This window comes from Pleurodeles waltl, chromosome 4_2 (genome assembly GCF_031143425.1).
Source record: "Pleurodeles waltl isolate 20211129_DDA chromosome 4_2, aPleWal1.hap1.20221129, whole genome shotgun sequence".
NCBI lineage: Eukaryota > Metazoa > Chordata > Amphibia > Caudata > Salamandridae > Pleurodeles > Pleurodeles waltl.
In genome coordinates, this window is record NC_090443.1 from 515,002,175 (window position 1) to 515,029,679 (window position 27,505).

At 44.7% G+C, this 27,505-nt stretch overlaps 1 protein-coding gene across 1 annotated transcript in view; it reads left to right on the forward strand.

Moving 5' to 3' along the window:
- IVNS1ABP (influenza virus NS1A binding protein) overlaps positions 1 to 27,505 on the forward strand; it is a 62,580-nt gene that overhangs the window by 13,536 nt on the left and 21,539 nt on the right. Inside the window, exons 7-11 of the mRNA XM_069232007.1 lie at positions 24 to 149; positions 3,296 to 3,400; positions 5,737 to 5,860; positions 7,665 to 7,886; positions 8,293 to 8,414. Of these exons, the coding sequence (XP_069088108.1) occupies positions 24 to 149; positions 3,296 to 3,400; positions 5,737 to 5,860; positions 7,665 to 7,886; positions 8,293 to 8,414 (699 nt within the window). The remainder of the gene's footprint in view (positions 1 to 23; positions 150 to 3,295; positions 3,401 to 5,736; positions 5,861 to 7,664; positions 7,887 to 8,292; positions 8,415 to 27,505) is intronic.

The window sequence follows — 27,505 nt, forward strand, 5'->3', positions numbered from 1 at the left end:
GGTGTGTTTTTGTTTATCCACAGCTGGAGGTTATGCTTGAAGATAATGTCTGCCTTCCTAGTAATGGAAAATTGTACACAAAGGTAATCAACTGGGTGCAGCGCAGCATTTGGGAGAATGGAGACCGCTTGGAAGATCTAATGCAAGAGGTTTGTTTCAATGGAGTGGGAGTGGGCAGGCATGATGGCTTTTGAATGAACATGTCAAAATATGTATAAAGATGGTTATTGTAAAGGTTGCCCTTTTTGTGTGCTTTTTATTTTTTAATTTAAAAAAACAAACATTTTTTTTCTTTATTCATTACCCTAAAGAACTTACGTTTTACTATAGGTACCCCTAAGCTGAGCAACTGGGGGGTTTCCAGGTGAGCTGAATGCACCTCTCAGTCTGGCCGTTTACTTTCTTTTACAATTTCCCACGTAATGTGTAAACTTCAAATTATCTGTAAATAACGTTTTGAGACAGTCGTGCAAAAATGTGCATTTTTTTTTTTTTTTTTCTTTCTTTCAACAGGTATATACTTGATACTTAAAGTAGGTAATGGCTTCTAACGGTTGTTCCTCCCCATTGGTTTATCTCCCCATAGGTTTATTAACAAAACTAGGATATCCAAGACTGAAGAAGCAGCAAGAAATCTCAAGGGTATTGACACGTAAAGAAGCAGCAGTCCTGCCCCAGTTCTCCTAAGAAAATCCACTGTGGGCAGAGAAAGATGATTATTTTAATTGTGTACTCCTAAATGGGAAATCTTAGTTTGTTCTGGACTGTGCTTGGGTTTACGTATCTGTAAAACCACAAGCCTGAGGGAGAAGTCTCTGTAACAGGGTTGTTTTTTTTTTTTTTGTTTTTTGTTTTTTGTTTTTTGTTTTTGGAATTGGTAATATGTGCTTTAAGACTTTCAAGGTCCTTTTTGTTCTTTCATTGACAGTTAAATTTGCTACCTGTGAATCTAGATTGGTAAAATGGTTGTCCGAACTCGTTGGAAGTGGGCTAGTGTCTGTAGTGTGGCTTTTGTTACTCTAAAAAAAAATCCTACTCCAATATTTCCAAGACTCGAAGAGGGAATTTAAAAAAATGAATTTGCAGTTGAGGGTTTCTTCACAGCATGATAAAAACACTACTTCAGGCCAGATGCCGGTGTTAGTCTTAACTGAGCTTCCAAAATCTGAAATCCACCAAATGCAAAATGCTCAAACTTATGTAGGTTTAACTGCCGATGTACACTTCATCCTGAAGTATGAAAAATAAGAGATGGGTAAAATGTTTTAATCTCAGCCACGGGTAAATACTCGGTGCTGCATCCCAGTCCATCGTTATTTTGCACACCATGCCATCTCGGTCTTGAAACAAGCCCAGTGGAAATAGGTGTTGGCCCTGCTTCCAGTAAGAACAGTCCAATTTGCCAGGCTCTCCCTGAACCAGAACACAAACCACCAAAGACCGGTTTCACCCTCATTAGGGCTCTGCAGTCTGGTATTGCTTGGTTCTAGTGGTAGTGTGTGCAGGACCCGCATCTGAACATATCTGTCTCACTAAGGGCAGTCTGGCCTGACAGTTTTGTTTGGACTATTCCTGTTCAACCGAGTCAAGACTGAACATCACTTTTTGTTGTGTCCTTGATTGTACACTTCATATGCATTGGTCTGTTGAATAGCACATTTATAAGCACTTATTAGCAAGTATTCATCTAGAGGTTTAGGTACATAAACGTTTCGGTGAGAACGTGGCCACATTAAGCAATAGTATTGCACTTAAACAATGTCCCTTAGTGTGCTTAAACATTCGGTGTCTCTAAGCTGTTACTACACCACTTAGTGTGTGAAGCTGTACGTTTTTAGCAAGGCAGCCTCCTACCAACACCTAGAAATGGTGTTTTGTATTAGTTAAGGATTTACTTCTTGGCTGGTGCCGGCATGATAAATGTAAAAGCTTCTATTACATTTTTTAGATTTAGAGGCACACTGCAGCAGTATAAAGAAGACTGAAGTTGCTACCGCTTCGAGATAGAAGTTGTGCCTTTTTCAGGAAAATGGTTTGAATTGCAGCACCAACCAAATGGGGCTTTGTCTTCAGTAGCCATTTTATGATGGGCTATGTTCAAATTAGTTCTTTGGCGCTGTCTCGGAAGTGCTGAAAATCACGGGTGTAGGTTTGGTTTCCTAAATGTTTTAGTCATTCAACTTCTGTAGTTATGTGATAGCAGCGTGCCTGTTAGTAAGATTCTGGTGAGCAAAGCTGAAGGATTCAGGTGTATGTCCATCAGTAGGGCCTTTTATGTATCTTATTTGCTAGTGTCTTCTATTTGCACTTGCAGCTCATTTCAAGCTGCTCTTCATACCTATTTTAATGTCATGACTGAAAGCTAGAATTATAGTAGTTTTTGTCTCTGAATTTCTCCTCCCCTTGATTCGGCAAGCTGGACCCGTCGTATTGGGTTCTAGTGTTTCTGTTCCTGCCATCTTGGATGTGGTTAAGTATTACATTGGTAAACCCGACTAGGTAGATCAGTTGTTTTGCGCCTTTTAGGAACAATGGTAAACTATTTCCCAATCATATTTCATAGAGCAGCATTGGAAGCGGTGACTGTCAAAGTACCCCAAAAAAAAAATTCGGAACTTGAATATCTCAATTGCACATATAACCAACGCCCTGTGCAGACACGTTCCTTCGGATTAATGTAAAGATAATATGTAAAATGAGTTTGTATCCTGAAATCTCCTCCCACCTTGTTATATTTTTGATTTCCAGCAGTATTCATGGCTCCCATCAATCACTGAGGTCTTATGTTTTTAAACTGCCTCCCCTCCCTCCTAACTCAACAATTGGTACTGACTCCCTTACAAGTCAGATGCTCTAGATTTTTTTTCCATGATCTACTGTAGTGCACCAACTGAAACACCACTGAATGTTGGATATCAAAATCCCACCATTGGGAGCGAGATCACTGGTTAATGCAGACCTGTTAAGAATGAAGGGTGCAATGCTGTACTTGGTGACAACCGCAGTTAACTTGTGAGCATGTATATTTAAACACTTTAATTTTTTCAATTTTCTCTTGTACTGAAAATCCTTAAACATTCGTAGAATATTTACAGCTAGTCAAACCGAGGAGCCGCATCCAAGTATCTGAAGATGTTAAACCATGCCATCTGCTTCCCTTTTTAATCCTGTGATTCAACTAGATTTCTGCCGGAGCGACGAAAGCGGCACTGAGATTACCTCTTGGGGTTTGCGTAATCTCGTTTGGTAGCCATGGTTACAGCAGCCACATGGGTGTTCTGTTGCTGTTTTGCAGGTTCAAACGTTGTACTACTCAGCTGATCACAAGCTGCTTGATGGGAATCTGCTAGATGAACAAACCGAAGTGTTTGGCTGTGATGACCACATTCAGTTTGTGCAGGTACAGAGTGCACACCCTTGAGGTAACAATGGGTAACGGGTTTCTAGAACATTTTATAGCACACCTAAAGTTTATGAATTTAAAGAGCAAAGTTTGCTTCGGCAATCGCCCTTTTCCAATTTGTTTTCTGCTTAATATTTGGCCTATAGTTTTCCAAAACAAATCCATTAATTCAGCAAACTTTCTCATTTCCAGTGGTCACCACGGGCTGCAGTACTGTAACTTCTGTAGTGAATGTTTGTCCTCAATTCACCTGGCAAATTGGCCAGTTTTGCTGGCGGTGGTCACTTAGATCGCCTAAAATGTACTCATTTCTTTGGCTCCTTACTGTGACTACCAGTGAAGCTAACTGGTTTAGTGTTCAAAAACTTAACTAATAAAGCTAATACTGTAAAATACATTCCTTTGCCGTGGAAGTAATAAATTGAAACTGTAACGTCTCCAAAGCTAGAGAAGGCTTCAGTGGTGAAGTTCTAACTCCTCCTAAACAGTAATGAATTATGGTCTCTAGTCCAAAAGCTCTAAAATTCCTGACTCGACGTCAGCCTAGGGGTAACTTTCTGGCTAACTAGAATCAACAATTGATAAGTGACCCCACAAAGATGTAATGTCTGGCACTTAGATGACGTGGGTTATAGTCGAGGTTTCCAAATAACACGTCACAACATGCTTTGGCAGTTTGAATTTTGATAGTACAGTCTTGAAGACGAAACAAGTTTTTTTTGTTTTTTTTTGTTGTTGTTGTTGTCTGGTCTTGCCGTATAGGCAGAACAGATGATCAGCATTGAACACTGTGCCTGGAATTAAGACCGTGTCTACTATTTCTTTTAAAGCTTTATGGTTGTAGGTTATAGCTGCTTCGAGCAGGAATGCAAATGAAGGTACCTGAAGAAATCTAATTCACTATCTTAGTGGCCACATCGCTTCTTTACATTCTGTTCAAGTTGGTGCCGTGCGTGTCACCACCTAAACCCGGTCATCTGGGAGGTTTACGTTTAGCTATACTTGGGGATGGCTATTGTGCTCTTTGAAATATTCCAGTATCCTCACTTTAGTTGGCGTAGGACTGGGAGTAACAATGTAACACAACTGCAAACCAAGCAAAATTACATTGTGTGCTTTAAGTTATGTACAAGAAAAGTAAACCAAATAAGCTGATTCCAACGTCCGGTACAAGCCACTTAAGTGACAGTGCATTAAAGTTGTATGAACTTGTTCTGGACCGTATTTTGCAGCACAGCCCCTCGTCTACCCTATAAATAACACTTATTTTCTCCTCACACCAAGAACTTTCTTAATGGAAGTAATTTTATTTCTGATTAAAAAAAATATTGACCAATTTTTGTTAAATTATTTTTTTTGCTCACCCCACACTCCATGCATGTGTTTTTTTTTTTTTTTTTTTTTTTTTTAATCCTCACACAAACATTGCTTGGCAGGTTAAAGTACTCCAGACAGAACCCGATTCTGAATATTTCTTTATTAATGTAAATTTTAAGTTTCTGGAGCCAGGAACTGGAAGATAGTTTCGATATTAAGTACCATGTCTGATCTCTGCTGCTTCTAAAAGTCCTGGGTGAGAATTAGTTTCTTGTTGGACTTTTGCTAGATGACCGTATGCGTTCTAAGATAGGAACTGGAGTATTGCCTAACAATCGAGCTTCCTCCATGTTACATCTGATTAGATGAAGGGGACTTGCAGATGTTGCACGATTGTCATATGGCTAGTTTATGGTATATTTGTGCAGTTCATTGGGACTTTTTTCTATTTACTATTTCCTCACTTTTGAATGTGTAGCAGTAATCTTAATTACTGAAGTCCTGATCTTAAGTCTCCTGTTTTTACCACTTTCTGGTTTGAGCTATTTCATGTGTATACTAAAGTCCTGATAAAGTAGTTGAACGGGCATATTGCAGCCAAACAGGCATTGCTATAAAAGTTTCCTGAAAACATTCATCCACTGCAAGGATTCTGAGTAAGACTTGGCACAACAAATGTTTCTGTACAAATCTGCACATTTAGTGACTTTGCTTTACCAGCACTATGGGTTAGCAAATGCCTGTACTCGAGGTAGTTTATTCTTTAGGCTAATTACTTTTTAAGTATGGGCCAAATTGAACATCTTTTAGACTGCCTTGTTATATAATGAGGCTTTTGAGGTCGGTTAGTTTCACTGTAGTGTATTTAGGTGTGCTATAAATTTGGTACTGGAAATTTGTTTTAAATTGAGGTTAAGAATACATTTTAGTGGTGATATGGGTTCACTCAGTGGAGTAAAGGTAATTCAAGGTGTGGTCTATGGATAGGTTTCTGTAGCTGCCTTTTGATTTTACAGAAAAAGCCACTGCGTGAAAACGACAAGCATATAAGTAGCAGTTCCTCGGGAAGCCATTCTCCAAATGCTGTGATGCACAGCCCCAAACGCGAATGGAAAATCATTGCCTCGGAAAAGACCTCAAGTAAGTTTTTTTTTTTTTTTTTTTTTTTTTTTTTTTTTTTTTTTTTTTTTTTTTTTGTGTGTGTGTTCCAGCTTTAATACTTTCCAATATTTGGATTTGAAACGCTGACTTCTTAGCGCAGTCTGATAGTTAATGCATGTAGTCTTTCATATCCTCCTCATGATAGATTGTGCTGGGATTTCCTGGTGCAAAACTAGTCATTTTTAAAGAAGACTAAATGTTTGAAACAGTTACTTTGACTATTTATTTGTAAGGTCCTTTTCCTGCTGGTGATGTAAGGTTTTTTCCAGCTCGTGAAATGAGCTCTTGGTGAAATTCGTCATTTTCATCGTGATAAATGTTTATTTTAAATACACTATCGACTTTAAGAGTTTAATAGTCACAACCAGATCTATGGACTCGAGCTTTATTCCTTTGGTTAGAGGCCCGCAGAGGCGTTTAAGAATAGTCATAGACTATTTGCTAGCGGCTCTCAGAGGAGGATGAGGCAGTGCATCAAAGATCTCGGTTGAAATCACCGCAGGCTAGAAATAAATTCCACAAGTAACTTCAACTAATTATAAATACTTACTCTAGAGTGAAACTTGTTACCGTAGGAAAATGGACCCAAGGTCCAAGACGGAGCCTTTTCTAAGTCTTCTGGGAGACCATCAAAGTCAATCTGTATACTCTTTGGTGTAATATGTGGGTGCGAGGATAGCTCCCCTTTTCACGGCTAATACCAGCAACGATCTTATCTGCATTGGGTAGTCACAGTCGCTCCTTTACATGTTTAAATAATCCCGTGCTTGCTCACATAAGCAGAGTGAAGGAATGGTTCTGCTTTTGATATTTACATCCCTTGCAAACGTTACTAAAATGCCCCCCCCCCCCCCTCCCCCCACTCCCTAGTAAGTAGTGGTTTTCAGTAGTCATTTATGAAGATTCCTTGACTGTATTGCCATTTTGGAAACGACCAAGCGTTCGTGCTCCTCTTTTGGAGACTTTCTGAAGAGGCGATACATTCTGGTTACCAGCTCCACCCTGGAACGTGCTTGCGTCCTTCATGTTCTGACATAGCCATGACAGTCTCATGGAAGATAGTATTTTGAATTGATTAATCTGTAAGCCAAAGTCTGAAGTGCATTTTTTCTTAGGCTTTGTGTGTGTGTGTGTGTGTATATATATGTATGTGTATGTATGTATGTATATATATATATATATATATATATATATATATATATATATATATATATATATATATATATATATATAGTGAGATGAGCATTCATTTGCATGCAACCATCCTCCCTGATGAACAGAGGCCCGAGTCCAAGATAATCTCTTTACTAGGAAGTAACATGGCCTCAAATTATCTACTGTTTGACAAAGTGAAATATGTGGGTGGGCTAGAATTTTTTTTCGCATAGTTTTTAAAGCCGATGCACTGGTTATGTAGTCCTTTCAGGTCTAAATTGGTGATACTTGTTGATCTGAAATCCTTTTACTGGTGTTTGATGACCTGCTTTCTTCTGGTTGTATTTGAGTAGGGGTAAGCAACAGACCTGTTCAGATACACCGTGAACTGGATTTGTGTCCAAAAACTTGTAAACCAGAATCCCACTCTCCCAGAGTAGTTGTGCTATGAAAATTCGGAATAATCAAAGGTGGCATGTTCTTGATTAGAACCCTGTTAATAATTTCATGCTCCATTCCTCCTTAACATGAATGTATATGAATGACACTCAGCTAATGTGTCCGCACTCCTCACTCTATGAACCATACATCATTCTTTGGAAACCTAACGAATTTGTTTTGTTTTCAGGCAACACCTACCTGTGTCTTGCTGTCTTGAAAGGCGTTCTGTGTGTGATTTTCCTCCATGGACGCAACAGTCCTCAAAGCTCCCCTTCCAGTACTCCACGTTTGCTCAAAAGCTTAAGTTTTGAGATGCAGCCAGACCCTGTTGAGAAGGCCATGTCCCCCATGCAGTACGCTCGAGCTGGACTAGGAACTGCGGAACTGAATGGCAAGCTAGTAGCTGCAGGTGTGTATTGAAAAGGGGCCTGCGCATCTATACAGTTAGTGAAATTAACATACTGTGTGTTTGATATCTGTTAATCCGATGGCCCATTGTCCCAACCCCTCTTTTTCCTGACGTGTGGGTTGTGCAACACAGTATTTTACTCCCTACTAAATAGCCTAACATTTTGAAGCTTACACATGTCCCTTCAAACACCTGGCCCTCTATTCAGTCACTTGATTCTTCCCCTAGATTAATTTTTTTTTTTTTTTTGACACCTACAATAGCAAGAGAAGGTGAAGCAAGCTTGTCTCAGTCACATAATCGGAGCCCTTGTGCTAAAACTTTTCTTTCTTGGGCATGTACTGTTTTGAAGTGTGCAATGTCATCGGATTGATACATGAACATAACCTTTATTTTTGTAATTCAGGCGGTTACAACCGGGAAGAGTGTCTCCGTACAGTTGAATGCTATGATCCACAGGAGGATTGCTGGACTTTCATTGCACCAATGAGAACACCACGAGCACGATTTCAAATGGCTGTGTTAATGGTATGTGCCCATTTCATACATGAAACAGTTTTGTGATTCTTTCAGACTAGGTTGTTGGGGGACCCCACAGTTAATTTGTCGGGGTTGTGGGTGTGAAAGAATATGTGTTTCATTATGGATGTTGTGCTTTTAAAAACCCTTCCAAAATTCAACCCCGCTTTAGGTCTACTATGCGACCAGTCTGGGTGGAAATGGGTACATTTTTAGTTATAAAAGGAAGCCAGGTGTCCTGACTGGTTAACCACCTTGGAAGGTGCTCTTGTAATACGTTGTTGGAAAAGAAGAGGGCCCTATAACCCCTTGGTCACTGAATGTTAGAGACTGATGTAGGTGACCACTCCATTTCTGTTTCAAGGGGATGGACAGAGCGGTCTTGACAGTTGCTGTGAACATAATTTTCATTCCTTAACACATGAGTGTTCGGCCTTCTGATTGTGAAGCTATACCATTGCAACAAGAGACCGAGCGTGTCTTCCCTGCTGGGCTTTGACACCAACTCATTGCACTGGAAGTAGAGTACTTGCGTGGGGTTGCACGTTGAAGTTGAGGGTGCTCCTGTAAAGTCTGCCTTCAAGGTCTGTCCTACTCCAGTATCCTCTTTATCACAGGTCAGATCTACTCCTGTTCCATTTAAGCAAGAGTTTGAGAAAGCTGCTTATGCTGTGTTTTAGGTCATGCATTCTACAAATTAGCAGTTCTTGTGTGTTTTTTTTTTTTTTGGGCTGGGGCACGGGCACCCACTTTCCAGGTAGCCTTTACCCACAGCTTGTAACGAAATCCATGCACTCCTAGATGTAAAATAGAATTAAGATTTTATGGTATAGCGTTTGGCACATCTTCCTCGCTTTCTACAACCCCCCCCACCCCCCCTTAAACCTTGTTCCCCATGCAACGTAGCAGGACAACTTGCAGCACTGCATCAAAGGGCAGAAGTATACCAGATCTATCATAGTATGGCACAAATGCCCTCTGCTTGCATTGGCCACAATCTGCTGCCAATGGCAAGCACCCTTGTGCTGTGGTGCAAGGGTGCCTGCGTTAAGGCGGAGGACTGCTTTTGTTCAGAACGGTATTTCTTTCTGCATGAAAACAATTCTTAGAAGCATTTCTCTTTCCAAGTGTGTTCCAGAGTGCAGTAGGCTTGAAAAGGAAACAAGCAGAGTTATTCAAGGGATATGTGGCTGTAGATACACATGCTCTACATACTCCTATCTAGTGTTGGGCCCCGATGTGTGCAAGTTGTTTTTCTTGGAGGAGCTCTTTTGCGTCATGATGTAGTGACTCCTCTTGGTGATAATGTGCATGGGCATCAACTCTATTGTTGTATTTTTCTTTCTGCTGTCTGGTTGGGACGTATGTGCCTGTGCTGTTTTGACTCCGTCACAGTTCGCCTTTCAGTTTGTGCAACACCATTCCATTAGTTATTGTTTCAGTTTCATTTTCCTTCTGCGTATCTAGTTACATCCCCATCATTTATCAGGTCGGTTCACTTCGACTGTGGCCCCTGCAAGGCCTTACCCTTTGGGGCACTCCTTCAGTCTCCATCACATTCATATGAGAATGTTTGGCTGGGAAAGGAATAGTCACCCTTCTGTTACTGCCTGCTTTGCCACACAAAGTATCGCTGGACTGACCAACACTTGGTCTGTAACCTATGTTTGTCACCAGAACACAGTGAAGCGGATGGTGATGCCTGTAAATCCTTCCACTCGACTAAAACCCTTTGACGGTTAAGTGTCGCCTCAAAATGTTGAGGAGGAACATGTAGGATGTCTCAGACATCTTTGCTCATGAACACGCTGAAGAAGAGGCATTAAGAAGGTGTTTTCCATCAAGGGCAGTTTGGGCTCCAATCGCAAGGCCGATCAGGAAACGGAGGCTGTTGCACTGGCTCAGCAACTTAAGTATGATACCCCTTGCCCTGCTACATCATGTCAACCCTTCCAGCGCCGCGTCGGTGCCCAATACAAAACTCTCGAAGCAGAGTTCCAAGCCTGATTCCGACAGAACTGTGAAGCCTATTCTCCTTAGACTCTTTGCTGCGCGTCCAGTTAGACTTATTCTCGTCAAGCCTCACACCGGACATATCCTTGCCAAAACTTTGGCTCCAGCTCCTTCACCACCTAAAAGGAGGCTAACTTAACAAAGGGCTCTGGCAAACTGGTTCCACCAAAACCAGGGAAAAGAGTGGACACAGCCACCAGCCCTTTGCCTCTTCCACCATCCTCGCAACCTCCATCTCCACCAACAGTCTATAGAAGACCCATTAGACACTTCACCCCAAAGGTCTCCATATTCTGATACTGCTGGGTATGATGGAGACCACACTTTTGGAATACCATCACAGGATGACCCCTGGGAGCTAGAGCTGCTGCATGGAACTGCACAAAGAGCCATTAGAAGAAGAGTTGCTCTTTGATACCCCCTCCAGCACTCATAGGGCCACACACACACTATCCCCTTATGTTAAAGGGTATGCTTCGACACACAGCAGCTATGTATAAACCTCCTGTTAGAGTTAGGGTCATAACATCCAGAGTAGACAAAATATACCCTCCCCATCTGATCCCATTTACATCGGAGGCTAGTTACTACCACTGCTCGCAAATGTGCCAGCTCGCAAGCAAGTGGAGAATACTCCGCATCCAGGATCTCAAGTGCATTGATGATGTGGGGGAAAGTCGCAGCACAAGCTACAGATCTCTGGTTTTAAACCAGTAGAACAATGTACTTAATATGCCCTTTGACAAAACCTCTCCTTGATTTCCCCCAAGTGGATGTCACACTGGGGAAAAAACAAAATATATGAAGACGGCAAAGGCAATGGGTGGCATTCAAACACTACTACCCAGTGCTCATTTTGCCGGCCCAGCTAGCATGGAGGCACAAAGCTTTCCCCCTTCCAATGTCATCAAGGCCTGCATACCTCAAGGGGCTACCACTGTGGCTCCTACAGAGACAATCGTGCCAGAGGTATCAGTAAGGGGCCTCCTTATGTGGAGCAGCATCCACCACTAAACAATGATTTTCCTCTGCCGCACCCAATAGAACACCTGTCTGAGGTCTGTTACAGGGATTTCCCCCTCCCTCATCCCCCCACATGGCAGACAATTACATCAGACCAGTGAGTGTTAAGCCATTATCAACGTGACTTGTCTGGAGATCACTTTCATATCTCCCAACATTCCACCTCACGCACAGGCTATCGCTGGAACATGAAGTCCAAGCTCTTCTCAAAGAAGCTATAAAACCCATCCATCTACAAAACCAAGGCTCCCGGATATACTCTCTATACCCAAAAAGAGTGCATTGTTGCGGTCATTCCTAGATCTCCGGCCCCTAAATAAAGTACACCTTGTCAGAACTTCTACATGGTCACCTTGCAAGATGTGATCAACTTCTCCAGAAGGACAGCTTTATTGTTACACTAGACCTAAAGGATGCCTATTTCCACATACCAATATCCGCAGTACATCGCAAATATCTCCGGTTTGTGGTGGGTCGCTAACTTTCAGCTCATAGTCCTCCCTTTTGGTGTAAATACTGCACCCTAGGTATTTACTACGTGCCTAGTGGTGGTAGCAGCCCACCTATGCAGACAAAGTCCACGTATTTCCAAATCTGGACGATTGGCTTGTCAAAGCCAGCACTCATCAACAGTGTAAACAATACATTCAGGTTACAGTAGATCTGCTTGACCACTTGGAGTTCACCAGTAACGTTATAAAGTCTCACCTGCACCCTCTATAGGTTCAGCCATATCAAGGGGCTATTCTAAACACAATAGGATTAGCCTATCCCAACACTTCACAGATCCTAATTTTTCAAACGCCTCATTTTCAGAGAAATCAACAACCCAGTGAGGAAAGTCATGCATCTTAGGGCTGTTGGCCTTCTGCATTGCCATAGTACCCTATGCCCAACTACACATGCATCTGTTACAGGAATGTTTAACTCAAGTGTAGTCACAGGGTCAGTTAGAGGATCTAGTGTACAATTATCTTGCCTATCTCAAACCATTTGGAGATGGGCTTTAAATTCACCTGTTAGTGGAATACCTCCCGGGAACAGACGTTTATGCAGACCGCCTCAGCAGGTTGCAGCAATAAGTCCGCAAGTGGGAATTTCACCCCAAAGTCGTCCTCCCATACTTCTTTCCTTCTATAGGGGGGTGGGGGCTTCCCTCAGACATGTTCACAACCGCACGTGCCCAAACTTTGCCTCCAGTTTCCCGCACTGACTATCCAAGGCAAGGGCAACGCACAATGGGGAGTTGTTCAGGGATACTTGCCTTTGAGTTTCACCCTTCTCCTTCCATTTCTGGCTTGAGGACTCAGGCAAACATTTCACACTAACACTAGTGGCTCCCAGTTTGGCCTCTCATCCCTGATTCACGTTTCTGGACCTCTGTAGCTTCTCCACGAGAAGCTCCCCGACAGGCTGGACCTTCACACACAGAATCATGAAGAAATCAGGCACACATTTCACAAAACTCATACCTTAGCAATCTGGCCCCTGAGGCCATAGTTCTGTTACCTCAACTTAACACCTGAATGTGTGACCATTCTTAGAGGACTGTAGACCTACCACACAAGTACGCTACGCAGGAAAAATGAAAAGGTTTGTCATTCAAAACATATTGATGATTTCAAAGTCATCTGTCAAGACATTGTCTGCTAACTACTTCATTTACAAAATCTGGGTCTGGCATTCACTATACGATTGCAATGGCTGCCTCTCTACAGAATAGACAAAACATCTTTATTCAATATACTTGCCATTAAAGCCTTCATAAAGTTGCTGAAGTGTTATTCCACAACAGTTCTGCCTGCACCCTTTTGAACCTTAACATTATTCTTAGACTACTTATGGGCCCTCCATTTGAGCCCCTCCATACACACCCCCTTCAGTACCTCTCTTGGAAAGTGGCATATTAATTGTTATTGTCTAACTTAGACGTCTTATAGAGCTCCAGGCTTTAATCTTGAAATAACCTTTCTTATAGCTCCACAGACAGGATGGTTCTCTAAAAATTCCTTCCTAAAGTTTTTATTTTCACTTCAATCGATGCCTTCTCTCTCAAATCCCTGCCCCACCCCCTTTAACCTTACTAAGTTGCAGTGTGTCCTCTTCAAACGTTAGATGTTAAAAGGTCTCTTTAGTTATACATTAATATAACTAAAATTTCCAGAAAAACTAAACTATTGTTGCTTTTTCCTCCCTCATAAAGGGAAGCTTATATCCAAATCGGGTATAGGCAGATAAGTGTATTCAAACATGTTACAGTAAAGCTAAAAACTCTACCTACACCTCCTAGAGCACGGACGGGGGTGGGGGAAGAGAGAAGGGGGGATGGTATCCATGGCTTTCCTAGAAAACATTTCAGTAGCTGACATGCCGAGCAGCTTCTTGGTCTACACTACACTTCCACTAAACGTTTGTATATGGATGTTCTGACAAGCCAGCGCAGGTCAGGCGGTGCTGCGTACACTTTTTTTCAAACAACTGCAACACTCACAGGTACGCCATAGGTTATGAAGTAGACTGCTTTACAGTCTATGCAAAGCACATTTACCTGCAGCCACACATGCCTCGAACCGAATGTTATTTACCCTGTAAGCATCTGTTTGTGGCATGTAGTGCTGTAGCTTCAAATGCTCCCACCCTCCTCTCTGGACACTTTAGCCGTTTTTTACTTTTTCACATGGGCATCTCATTAATTACACTTGCTCTTCATTCCACTCGCCCACCTGCGCAAAAGTTGAACAATGGAATTGATGCCCATGCGCCTTATCACCAAGAGGAGTCTCCGCTCTACCTTGTGACTCAAACGAATTCTTCGAAGAAAAACAACTTGTGTGCATCCAGACCAAACACTAGATGGCAGGAGTGTGCAAAGAATGTGAATCTAGAGCACTGTATGCCACAAACATGCTTACAGGGTAAGCAACATTCCTTCTCAATGCTCTGTTGGGAAGGCATACCACTGATGCATTCCCAGGTCAACCAGTGTTGGTAAATCTGGAAAAGCTTCAGAATAAAAGGTTTAATGTGTGGGAACAGTCATGCTACATCAATATACCTCCTTCCCAGCGCAGTGTAACTCAAGGCAGCAACTTGCACTCCCTTAAGTTACGCCAGATTTACAAAGCCAGGCAGGGCACTACTGGGCCCCAATCTTTAGTTACCAATTGTATGGCTAGATTCTACATATTTAGTTGACATTCCCATTAATACTACTAAGAGCCAAATTACTGGTTCAAAATAAGGTTTTTTTTTTTTTTTTTCTTTTTCTTTTTTTTTTGTTTTCGTTTTGTTTGGAGTTATCTGCTGTTGGTGCAGCAAAACTCTGGTCCCATTAGCCTGGGTCAGAGTTGATACCAACTGTGATGGAGGACGGTTTGATTAGAGACCCTTCTTACTTGGTCATTCTTCTGGTGGAATTTCGTCTGTGGGAGATTCTGCTGGCTGGATCCAACAGGGCTTTTTGACAGCCGGGTGCATTTATGTGTTGGTCACAGTGAAATTCTCCATGTTGGGGCTTAAACTTTTGTGGAAGTTGAGCTGGTTTCTGGAGGGGCAAACCAGCAAGTTAAATCTTACTAGCAATGTGACAATGGTAATTTCTGATAGGTAGCCCGTAGTGACCTCTGATTCTCTTATGAAACATCAGAACTGGTTTCCACTTTTGCAGTCTTTAGGAAGAGTATACTTTCACCCCAGCCAAGTTTGAACTATATCTCCCAGAAGGCATAAGATGAGTCTAGGGCAAATCAATTTTGAACGGGTCAGGAGGACTCCTTCATTGTAGGCTTCTTGTGGCTTTGTGTTACTGTAAGTGTAAGTATATAAAGTGTGATTGTAGAAGTTGGGTCTGTCTCTTCCCCCCCCCCCCCCCCCCCCCCTTCCTGTCTCTCCCCCTCTCTCTCTCTCCCCCCCTCTCTCTCCCCCTCTCTCTCTCCCCCCTCTCTCTCCCCCCTCTCTCTCTCCCCTCTCTCTCCCCCCTCTCTCTCTCCCCCCTCTCTCTCCCCCCTCTCTCTCCCCCCTCTCTCTCCCCCCTCTCTCTCCCCCCTCTCTCTCCCCCCTCTCTCTCCCCCCTCTCTCTCCCCCCTCTCTCCCCCCTCTCTCTCCCCCCTCTCTCTCCCCCCTCTCTCTCCCCCCTCTCTCTCTCCCCCTCTCTCTCTCCCCCCTCTCTCTCTCTCCCCTCTCTCTCTCTTCCCCTCTCTCTTCCCCTCTCTCTTCCCCTCTCTCTCTCTTCCCCTCTCTCTCTCTTCCCCTCTCTCTCTCTTCCCCTCTCTCTCTCTTCCCCTCTCTCTCTCTTCCCCTCTCTCTCTCTTCCCCTCTCTCTCTCTTCCCCTCTCTCTCTCTTCCCCTCTCTCTCTCTTCCCCTCTCTCTCTCTTCCCCTCTCTCTCTCTTCCCCTCTCTCTCTCTTCCCCTCTCTCTCTCTTCCCCTCTCTCTCCTTCCCTCTCTCTCCTTCCCTCTCTCTCCTTCCCTCTCTCTCCTTCCCTCTCTCTCCTTCCCTCTCTCTCTTCCCCTCTCTCTCTCTTTCCCTCTCTCTCTCTTCCCCTCTCTCTCTCTTCCCCTCTCTCTCTCTTCCCCTCTCTCTCTCTTCCCCTCTCTCTCTCTTCCCCTCTCTCTCTCCCCCGTCTCTCTCTCTCCCCGTCTCTCTCCCTGCGCCTCTGTCTCTCTCTCCGCCTCTGTCTCTCTCTCTCTCTCTCCGCCTCTGTCTCTCTCTCTCTCTCTCTCCGCCTCTGTCTCTCTCTCTCTCTCCGCCTCTGCCTCTCTCTCTCTCTCCGCCTCTCTCTCTCTCTCTCTCTCTCTCTCTCTCTCTCTCTCTCTGCCTCTGTCTCTCTCTCTCTCTCTCTCTCCGCCTCTGTCTCTCTCTCTCTCTCTCTCTCCGCCTCTGTCTCTCTCTCTCTCTCTCCGCCTCTGTCTCTCTCTCTCTCTCTCTGCGCCTTTCTCTTTCTCCTCATCAATAGTCATAAACATTGAATATTCCCGCCCTTGTGCGGGGACTCCGGAGCATATATAAAATGCACAAAAAATATATGTTCGGTGGCATGTGTAGCTGCAGATACACATGCTGTGCATAGTCCGCCGTCTGGTGTTGGGTCGGAGTGTTAAAAGTTGTTTTTTCTTCGAAGAAGTCTTTTCGAGTCACGAGACCGAGGGACTCCTCCCACTTTGGTTCCATTGCGCATGGGCGTCGACTCCATCTTAGATTTTTTTTTTTTCCCGGCATCGGGTTCGAACGTGTTCCTTTTCGCTCCGTGTTTCGGGTCGGAAAGTTAGTCAGAATCAACGGAAAATTCGTCGGTATTGTTTTGTTCTGTATCTGGATAGTTAGGGCAAATCGACACCGAGCCTTAAAGAGCTCCGGTAACCCTTTGGGGTATTTTCGATCCCCCGTTGGGGCCTTGTCGGCCCGACCGCGTGCAACATCGAGACTGATGGAACGGACCCCGTTCCGATTCTGTCCTAAATGCCACAGTAAATATCCTTATACAGACCAACATTTGGTCTGTAACTTGTGCCTGTCCCCCGAGCACAAGGAAGAGTCGTGTGAGGCCTGTCGCACGTTTCGGTCGAGAAAAACGCTCAGGGACCGAAGAGCCAGGAGGTTACAGATGGCTTCCACGCCGACAGGACAACAAGGGTTCGAGGAGGAAGAAGAAGAAACTTTCTCCATCCGCGATTCGGAATCAGAAGAATTCGTCGACGAGCAACCAACCGTGAGTAAGACGTCGAAAGAAAGAACACACAAAAAAACAGACAAAGCCCAGGGGACGCCACTGCCAACAGGCCATGGCTCAACCCATAAAGTAGGTGACCGTCCATCGGCACCGAAAAAGGGCGAGCTGGTGCCGAGATCGTCAGACTCAGGTCGAGACACAGGCACGCAGCAATCTCGGGACCGAGAAAGTGCCGCACAAAAGGGTCGGCACAGAGACCGCGGCACCGAGGCTGCTCGGCACAGAGACAGTGGCACCGAAGCTGCTCAGCACCGAGATAGCGGCACCGAAGATGGTCGACACCGAGAGGGTACGACACCGAAAAAGAGAAAGATCTCGTCGGAGCCGAAAACAACAAAAGACACGGTTTCGGTGCAAAAACGCCCAGCAACCGTACCGAAAGCCAGTTCCTACTCAGAGGAACAATCACTGTCCTCCCAACTACAAAGACACAGATTTGAGGAGGAATTACAAACAACAGATGTAGATCACACGCAAAAGCGGATCTTTATACAAAGTGGTACAGGGAAGATCAGCACTCTTCCCCCAATCAGAAGAAAAAGGAAACTAGGTTTCCAACAACAAGAAAAAACACCACAAGCAAAAGTGGTAAAGAAGGTAACTCCACCACCCTCTCCACCACCGGCAACTCATATATCGCAAGCACAGACTCCGCCACCAGCACATACCACCATGAGCCAAGATGATCAGGACGCATGGGATCTCTATGACGCTCCAGTATCGGACAATAGCCCTGAGTCGTACCCCACTAAGCCCTCACCACCTGAGGACAGTACAGCATATGCACAGGTGGTAGCTAGGGCAGCAGAGTTTCATAATGTATTGCTACATTCAGAGCCTATCGAGGATGACTTCCTCTTTAACACCCTATACTCCACCCATAGCAATTATCAAAGCCTTCCTATGCTCCCGGGAATGCTAAGGCACGCTAAACAAATTTTTAAGGAGCCAGTTAAAAGCAGAGCAATAACTCCAAGGGTGGAGAAGAAATACAAGGCACCGCCCACAGACCCTGCTTTTATTACATCACAACTGACACCAGATTCAGTTGTCGTAGGAGCAGCAGCTCGTAAAAGAGCCAACTCGCACACATCAGGCGACGCATCACCTCCTGACAAGGAGAGCCGCAAGTTTGATGCAGCGGGGAAAAGGGTTGCAGCACAAGCTGCAAATCCATGGCGCATCGCTAACTCGCAAGCACTCCTAGCGCGATATGACCGAGCCCATCGGGACGAGATGCAGCATCTCATCGAGCACCTCCCCAAAGAATTCCAGAAACGGGCAAAACAAGTGGTTGAAGAGGGACAGAATATATCCAACAACCAAATCCGTTCTTCTATGGATGCAGCAGATACAGCTGCAAGAACAATAAATACTGCTGTAACAATAAGGAGGCACGCATGGTTGCGCACATCCGGCTTCAAACCTGAGATACAACAGGAGGTGCTCAATATGCCGTTCAATGAACAGCAATTGTTTGGCCCAGAAGAGGACACTGCAATTGAAAAATTAAAAAAGGACACTGACACAGCTAAAGCCATGGGCACACTATTCCCCGCAGGGCAGAGGCACATTTGGCACATTTTGCAAAACTACTTTCAGAGGAGGGTTTCGAGGTCCAGCCACAGAAGCCAGCACCTCACAACCAAGACCACCTCCCTACCAGGGACAATATCAAAGGGGTGGCTTTCGGGGCCAATACAAAGGGGGCCAATTCCCAAGAAACCGGGGAAAGTTTCAAGGTCCAAAAAACCCTCCAAATAAACAGTGACTCACAGGTCACACAACCCCTTCACACAACACCAGTGGGGGGAAGACTAAGCCAGTTCCACAAATCATGGGAAGAAATAACAACAGACACTTGGGTCTTAGCAATTATCCAACATGGTTATTGCATAGAATTTCTCCAACTCCCTCCAAATGTCCCACCAAAAACACACTATGTCAAAACAACATATAGACCTTCTAGGACTAGAAGTTCAAGCATTACTGCAAAAAGACGCAATAGAATTAGTACCAAAAACACAAAAGAACACAGGAGTTTACTCGCTGTACTTTCTGATACCAAAAAAGGACGAAACTCTGAGACCAATATTAGATCTCAGAACACTAAACACCTAAATCAAATCAGACCACTTTCACATGGTCACGTTACAAGACGTAATACCACTACTGAAACAGCAAGACTACATGACAACGTTAGATCTAAAAGACGCGTATTTCCATATACCGATACATCCCTCGCACAGGAAATACCTAAGGTTCGTATTCAAAGGAATACATTACCAATTCAAAGTGTTGCCATTCGGAATAACAACAGCACCAAGAGTCTTTACAAAATGTCTAGCAGTAGTAGCTGCACATATCAGGAGGCAGCAAATACACGTGTTTCCGTACCTAGACGATTGGTTAATCAAAACCAACTCGCTAACAAAGTGTTCACACCACACAGATTATGTTATACAAACCCTTTACAAACTAGGTTTCTCCATCTATGCAAAGTCACACCTTTTGCCTCGTCGAACACAGCAATACTTAGGAGCGACAATCAACACAACAAAAGGGATGGCCACTCCAAGTCCACAAAGGGTTCAAAATGTTCACAAGGTGATACAAGCTATGTATCCAACACAAAAGATACACGCAAAGATGGTATTAAAACTCCTAGGCATGATGTCCTCATGCATAGCCATTGTCCCAAACGCAAGATTGCACATGCGGCCCTTACAACAGTGCCTAGCATCACAATGGTCACATGCACAGGGTCAACTTCTAGATCTGGTGTTGATAGACCGCCAAACATACATCTCGCTTCTATGGTGGAACAGTACCAATTTAAACAAAGGGTGGCCTTTCCAAGACCCAGTGCCACAACACGTAATAACAGATGCTTCCATGACAGGGTGGGGAGCACACCTCAATCAACACAGCATACAAGGACAATGGGACGTACATCAAAGAAAGTTTCATGTAAATCACCTAGAATTGTTAGCAGTATTTCTAGCGTTGAAAGCATTCCAACCAATGTTAACCCACAAATACATTCTTGTCAAAACAGACAACATGACGACAATGTATTATTTAAACAAACAGGGGGGAACACACTCGACACAGTTGTGTCTCCTAACACAAAAAATATGGCATTGGGCAATTCACAACCACATTCGCCTAATAGTTTATTCCAGGGATCCAGAACCAGCTAGCAGACAATCTCTCTCGGGATCACCAACAGGTCCACGAATGGGAAATTCACCCCCAAATCCTGAACACTTACTTCCAAATTTGGGGAACACTTCAAATAGATCTATTTGCAACAAAAGAAAACGCAAAATGCCGAAACTTCGCATCCAGGTACCCACACCGCGAATCTCAAGGCAATACTCTATGGATGAATTGGTCAGGGATATTTGCATACGCTTTTCCCCCTCTCCTTCCATATCTAGTAAGCAGATTGAGTCAAAACAAACTCATACTAATAGCACCAACATGGGCAAGACAACCTTGGTATACCACACTACTAGACCTGTCAGTAGTACCTCATGTCAAACTACCCAACAGGCCAGATCTGTTAACACAACACAAACAGATCAGGCATCCAAACCCAGCATCACTGAATCTAGCAATTTGGCTCCTGAAATCCTAGAATTTGGACACTTAAACCTTACACAAGAGTGTATGGGGGTCATAAAACAAGCTAGAAGACCATCCACTAGACACTGCTATGCAAGTAAATGGAAAAGATTTGTTTGTTACTGCCATAATAATCAAGTCCAACCATTGCATGCATCTCCAAAAGATGTAGTAGGATATTTACTACATTTACAAAAATCAAATCTAGCTTTCTCTTCCATAAAAATACATCTCGCAGCAATATCTGCTTACCTGCAGATTACTCATTCAACTTCCCTATTTAGAATACCTGTCATTAAAGCGTTTATGGAGGGCCTAAAGAGAATTATACCACCAAGGACACCACCTGTTCCTTCATGGAACCTCAACATTGTCTTGACAAGACTCATGGGTCCACCTTTCGAACCCATGCATTCTTGTGAAATGCAATACTTAACGTGGAAAGTTGCATTTCTCATTGCCATCACATCTCTAAGAAGAGTAAGTGAAATACAGGCGTTTACCATACAAGAACGATTTATTCAAATACACAAACATAAGGTCGTTCTAAGAACAAATCCAAAATTCTTACCAAAGGTTATCTCACCATTCCACTTAAACCAAACAGTGGAATTACCAGTGTTCTTCCCACAGCCAGATTCAATAGCTGAAAGAGCACTACATACATTAGACATCAAAAGAGCGCTAATGTACTACATTGACAGGACAAAGGAAATTAGGAAGACAAAACAACTGTTTATGGCCTTTCAAAAACCTCATACAGGAAATCCAATTTCAAAACAAGGTATCGCCAGATGGATAGTAAAGTGCATCCAAACCTGCTATCTTAAAGCAAAAAGAGAACTGCCTATTACACCAAAGGCACACTCAACCAGAAAGAAAGGTGCTACTATGGCCTTTCTCGGAAATATTCCAATGACCGAAATATGTAAGGCAGCAACATGGTCTACGCCTCATACATTTACTAAACACTACTGTGTAGATGTGTTATCTGCACAACAGGCCACAGTAGGTCAAGCCGTACTAAGAACTTTATTTCAAACTACTTCCACTCCTACAGGCTGAACCACCGCTTTTGGGGAGATAACTGCTTACTAGTCTATGCACAGCATGTGTATCTGCAGCTACACATGCCACCGAACGGAAAATGTCACTTACCCAGTGTACATCTGTTCGTGGCATTAGTCGCTGCAGATTCACATGCGCCCACCCTCCTCCCCGGGAGCCTGTAGCCGTTTAGAAGTAGATCTTGAACATTTGTACATTTGTAAATATATTACATTAAACCTTCATTTTGTACATACGTATTTATTCCATTGCATGGGCACTATTATTAGCATACACAACTCCTACCTCACCCTCTGCGGGAAAACAATCTAAGATGGAGTTGACGCCCATGCGCAATGGAACCAAAGTGGGAGGAGTCCCTCGGTCTTGTGACTCGAAGACTTCTTCGAAGAAAAACAACTTGTAACACTCCGACCCAACACCAGACGGCGGACTATGCACAGCATGTGAATCTGCAGCGACTAATGCCACGAACAGATGTACACTGGGTAAGTGACATTTTCCATATAGCATTTTTAGTAGACATATCTTTCATTCTAAACTCATATATACATGTGTAAAACAGCAATGCAGGCTATAATCATAAACAGGCTAAAATGCTTTATTTCTATGAAGTTTTTTTTTTATTATTATTATAAAATTACAATAGAGAATAAATATCTACCCAAGCCCTTAAAACTGGGCTTAGGGAAATAAGCAGTAGTAATCACTAGAGAAAAAAACTACATTGAAAAACAATGGAGCATTCTTAGCCAATAGGCTGCATGCAGGTTAACACAGGAGAACCATAAAAACTTTGGCACCGTGCCTTTAAGACCCTGAGCACCTCCAGTATCCCCCCATGCCTCGGGTGAAGGAGAGGTGACAGTTGGTTCAGTTAGACTATCTTTCGAATCGGTTACACAGATTGTCACCGTAAAAAAAAGAACTGACCTGTCCTGCACTTCTAGGAGACGTGCGTCCGGGGAGGAGGGTGGGTTGTTTATGACTTTGATGAGGATACCCGTGGAAGAGAACTAGGATTTACAGGTAAGTAACTTATCCTTCTCTTCCAGGGGATCCTCATCAATAGTCATAAACATTGAATAGATTAGCAAACCCATCCCTAAACTCTGCGGACTGTCTAATAGAAGTGCAGGAATAGATATGTATCATGCAAACAAATTTCTCAGAGGCCTGCCCCACTTGGGCATCTGCTCTTGCAACTGAGTCCAAACAGTAATGTCTAGTAAATGTATGTACAGACTTCCATGTAGCAGCCTTACAAATCTCAGATATTGGAACATTGTTAAGGAGGGCAGCAGTAGCCTCTTTTCCCCTTGTGGAATGCGCTTTAGGTCTAGCTAGTAGTTTGTTAGCCAACTTGTAAGCATTAACAATACAAGAAACTATCCATCTTGATATTGTTCGTTTAGATGCTGCCTCTCCTGTCCTCAAATGACCATAATTTACAAACCAGTGGTCAAGCAGTAGGCTTATCAGAGGGTAGTGTTAAGCATTTGTTGTACACACACAGGCAATACATGAGAACACTCACTCAGACTTAACTCCAGGCCAATAGGTTTTTATATAGAAAAATATTCTTTTATTTTAGAACCACGAGATTTTAATTTTAGGTAAGTACATACATTGTAAGGTACTTCACACAGGTAAGTATATAACTTTGATTTAAAACCGTAGTATACACAGTTTTTTGGTAAAAATGGCTATTTTAAAAGTAGACGCAGTGCATACATCAACAGTTCCTTGGGAGGTAAGTAATAGCTTCTCAGGTAAGTAAAGCACTTACAAGTTCAGTCTCCTGGGCATAGGCAGCCCACTGTTGGGGGTTCAAGGCAACCCCAAAGCCACTGCACCATCGACACAGGGCCGGTCAGGTGCAGAGGTCAAAAGGAGGGCCCAAATAACCTAGGCACCTATAGAGAACAGGGGTGCTCCAGTCTGCTAGCAGGTAAGTACCTCCGTCCTCAGGAGCAGACCAGGTTTTGTAGAGCGGGGGGGGGGGGAGCACACAACACTCAGCAGCACAGGGGTGGCTGGGTGCAGTGTGCAAAGTAGGTGTGGTTTGTCGTTAAACAATGGAGGGGCCCTGGGGTCACGGGCGATGCAGGCAAGGCACGTGGGGGGGTTCTTGGGCCAGCCACCAACTGGGCTAGGATGAGGGCCATCTGCTGGTCACTCTTGCACTGGTAGATGGTTCCCCTCTGTCCTGGGGGCTGCGAGTGCAGTGCTTGATCCAGGCGTCTGGTTTCTTTGTTACCAGGTGGTCAGGGGGGAGCCTCTGGATCCTCTCTGCAGGCATCGCTGTGTGGGTGCAGGGAGGTCTACTCAGGGTGTCCACGTTGGAGTTGCCTGGGGGTCCGCTCTGGATTGTTGGTTGTCCTGAACTCAAGCCGGGGGCGTCTGGTGCAGCGTGCGAAGACTCGCACTTCTGGTGGTAAGTTAGTCTCTTTAAAGTTGGTTTCTTGTTGATGATTTTGAACAGAGCCGCTGTTCTCTGGTGGTTCTTGGTCCTTTAGATGGAGGGCAGTCCTCAGAGGTGGCTGGTCCCGCTGGATGAGTCACTGTGCAGTTTCTTTCTGTCTGGAGACAGGCCGGTAGGGCTTGGGACCAAGTCATTTGTTATCTCAGTCATCGCCACAGGGCTTTCAGGTCAGCAATCCTTTCTTCAGTTTGCAGGATTTCCTGGGTTTGGAGTTGCCCCTAAATACTCAATTTAGGGGTGTTTAGGTCTGGGGGGCAGTAGCCAATAGCCACCGTTCTGGAGGGTGGCAACACCCTGTGTGCTTCCTCCCTGAGGGGAGGAGGGGGGGGGGCACATCCCTATTTCCATTGGGGGAGTCCTCCAAAACCAAGATGGAGGATTTATTAAGGCAGGTGTCACCACAGGACGTCTTAGGGGCTGTCCTGACTGGTAGGTGGTGACTCCTTGTTTTTCTCATTATCCCCTCCAGCCTTGCTGCAAAAAGTGGGGGTAGTGGCTGGAGGGGCGGGCATCTCCACTAGCTGGGATTCCCTCGGGTGCTGTAACAGGCATGAGCCTTTGAGGCTCTTTGCCAGGTGTTACAGTTCCTGCAGGGGAAGGTGAGAAGCACCTCCACCCAGTGCAGGCTTTGTTCCTGGCCACAGAGTAACAAAGGCACTCTCCCCATGTGGCCAGAAACTCGTCTGGTTGTGGCAGGCTGGCAGGAACTGGTCATCTTAACACTTGTGTTTGAACTGGTATACAGGGGGCATCTATAAGGGTGTAACACCCTCTCCCTTTGGAAATAGGTGTGATGGCTGGGGAGGAGTATCCTCCCCAGCCTCTGGAAATGCTTTGATGGGCACAGATGGTGCCCATCTCTGCATAAGCCAGTCTACACTGGTTCAGGGATCCCCCAGCCCTGCTCTGCGTGAAACTGGACAAAGGAAAGGGGAGTGACCACTCCCCTGACCTGCGCCTCCCAGGGGAGGTGCCCAGAGCTTCTCCAGTGTGTCCCAGACCTCTGCCATCTTGGAAACAGAGGTGTCTGTGGCACACTGGACTTCTCGGAGTGGCCAGTGCCAGCAGGTGACGTCAGAGGCTCCTTCTGATAGGCTCTTACCTCTCTTGGTAGCCAATCCTCCTTCCTAGGTAGCCAAACCTCCTTTTCTGGCTATTTAAGGTCTCTGCTTTAGGGATCTCACCAGATAACGAATGCAAGAGCTCATCAGAGTTCCTCTGCATCTCCCTCTTCACCTTCTGCCAAAGGATCGACCGCTGACTGCTCAGGATGCCTGCAAAACCACAACAAAGTAGCAAGACGACTACTAGCTGCCTTGTATCGCTTCATCCTGCCAGCTTTCTCGACTGTTTCCAGGTGGTGCATGCTCTGGGGGGTAGCCTGCCTCCTCTGCACCAGGAGCTCTGAAGAAATCTCCTGTGGGTTGACTGAATCTTCCCCCTGCAACCACAGGCACCAAAAGACTGCATCACTGGGCCTCTGGGTCCCCTGTCAGCACGACGAGCGTGGTCCCTGGAATTCAGCAACTCTATCCAAGTGACTCCCACAGTCCAGTGACTCTTCAGTCCAAGTTTGGGGGAGGTAAGTCTTTGCCTCCCTACGCTAGACTGCATTGCTGGGTACTGCGTGATTTGCAGCTACTCTGGCTCCTGTGCACTCTTCCAGGATTTCCTTCGTGCACAGCCAAGCCTGGGTCCCCGACACTAACCTGCAGTGCACAACCTTCTGAGTTGTCCTCAAGCGCCGTGGGACTCCCTTTTGTGACTTCGCGTGGACTCTGGTTCACTCTTCTTCCAAGTGCCTGTTCAGGTACTTCTGCGGGTGCTGCCTGCTTCTGTGAGGGCTCCCTGACTTGCTGGGCTCCCCCTCTGTCTCCTCCTCCAAGTGGCGACATCATGGTACCTCCTGGGCCACAGCAGCCCCCAAAAACCACTACCGTGACCCTTGCAGCTAGCAAGGCTTGTTTGCGGTCTTTCAGCGTGGGAACACCTCTGCAAGCTTCATCGCGACGTGGGACATCCATCTTCCAAAGGGGAAGTTCCTAGTCCTCTTCTTTCTTGCAGAACTCCAAACTTCTTCCAACAGGTGGCAGCTTCCTTGCACCCTCAGCTGGCATTTCCTGGGCTCCTGCCCACTCTCGACACTGTCGTGACTATTGGACTTGGTCCCCTTGTCTTACAGGTACTCAGGTCCGGAAATCCACTGTTGCATTGCTGGTGTGTGTTCTTCCTGCAGAATCCCCCTATCACGACTTCTGTGCTCTCTGGGGGGTAGAGGTGCACTTTACACCTACATTTCAGGGTCTTTGGGTGGGCTATTTTTCTAACCCTCCCTGTTTTCTTTCAGTCCCAGTGACCATCTACAAGCTCACATAGGTTTGGGGGTCCATTCGTGATTCGCATTCCACTTTTGGAGTATATGGTTTGTGTTGCCCCTATATCTATGCAATAGGAGCACAATCTAATGTAACTTTACACTTCTTGCATTATTTGTCTTGCTATTACCTGCATAAGTTTGGTTTGTGTACATATATCTTGTGTATATATCTTATCCTCATACTGAGGGTACTCACTGAGATACTTTTGGCATATTGTCATAAAAATAAAGTACCTTTATTTTGAGTACTTCTGTGTATTGTGTTTTCTTATGATATTGTGCATATGACACCAGTGGTATAGTAGGAGTTTTACATGTCTCCTAGTTCAGCCTAAGCTGCTTTGCCATAGCTACCTTCTATCAGCCTAAGCTGCTAGAAACACCTCTTCTACACTAAGGGATAACTGGACCTGGCACAAAGTGTAAGTAAGGGGGGGGAGGAGATCTCCTTGAGGGGAGGGTTCTGTTCCAAATCTGCCCCTTAGCAGGCCACCAAGTAATGCTGGTAGTAATCGAGGTTCCCATCATAGTAGGGGTGTCTTTAGTTGTGGAGGCCAGGTTATTAGGGTTCAGTCAGTTAGGGACCGATCTCCCTGTTTCCAATTTATCTTCTGTATCAAAGCTTGCCCATAAAAAGGAAGGTTTTGGCCTGCTAAAAGGTATCTTGTCAGATCGAATTTGCTGTGCAAACACTGCACAGCTAGGGTGCAGTGACAGACCTAGAGTCCTGGTTTCTCACTTGTTTCTTTTCTTTAGTGGTGGCACGGTAGATGCTG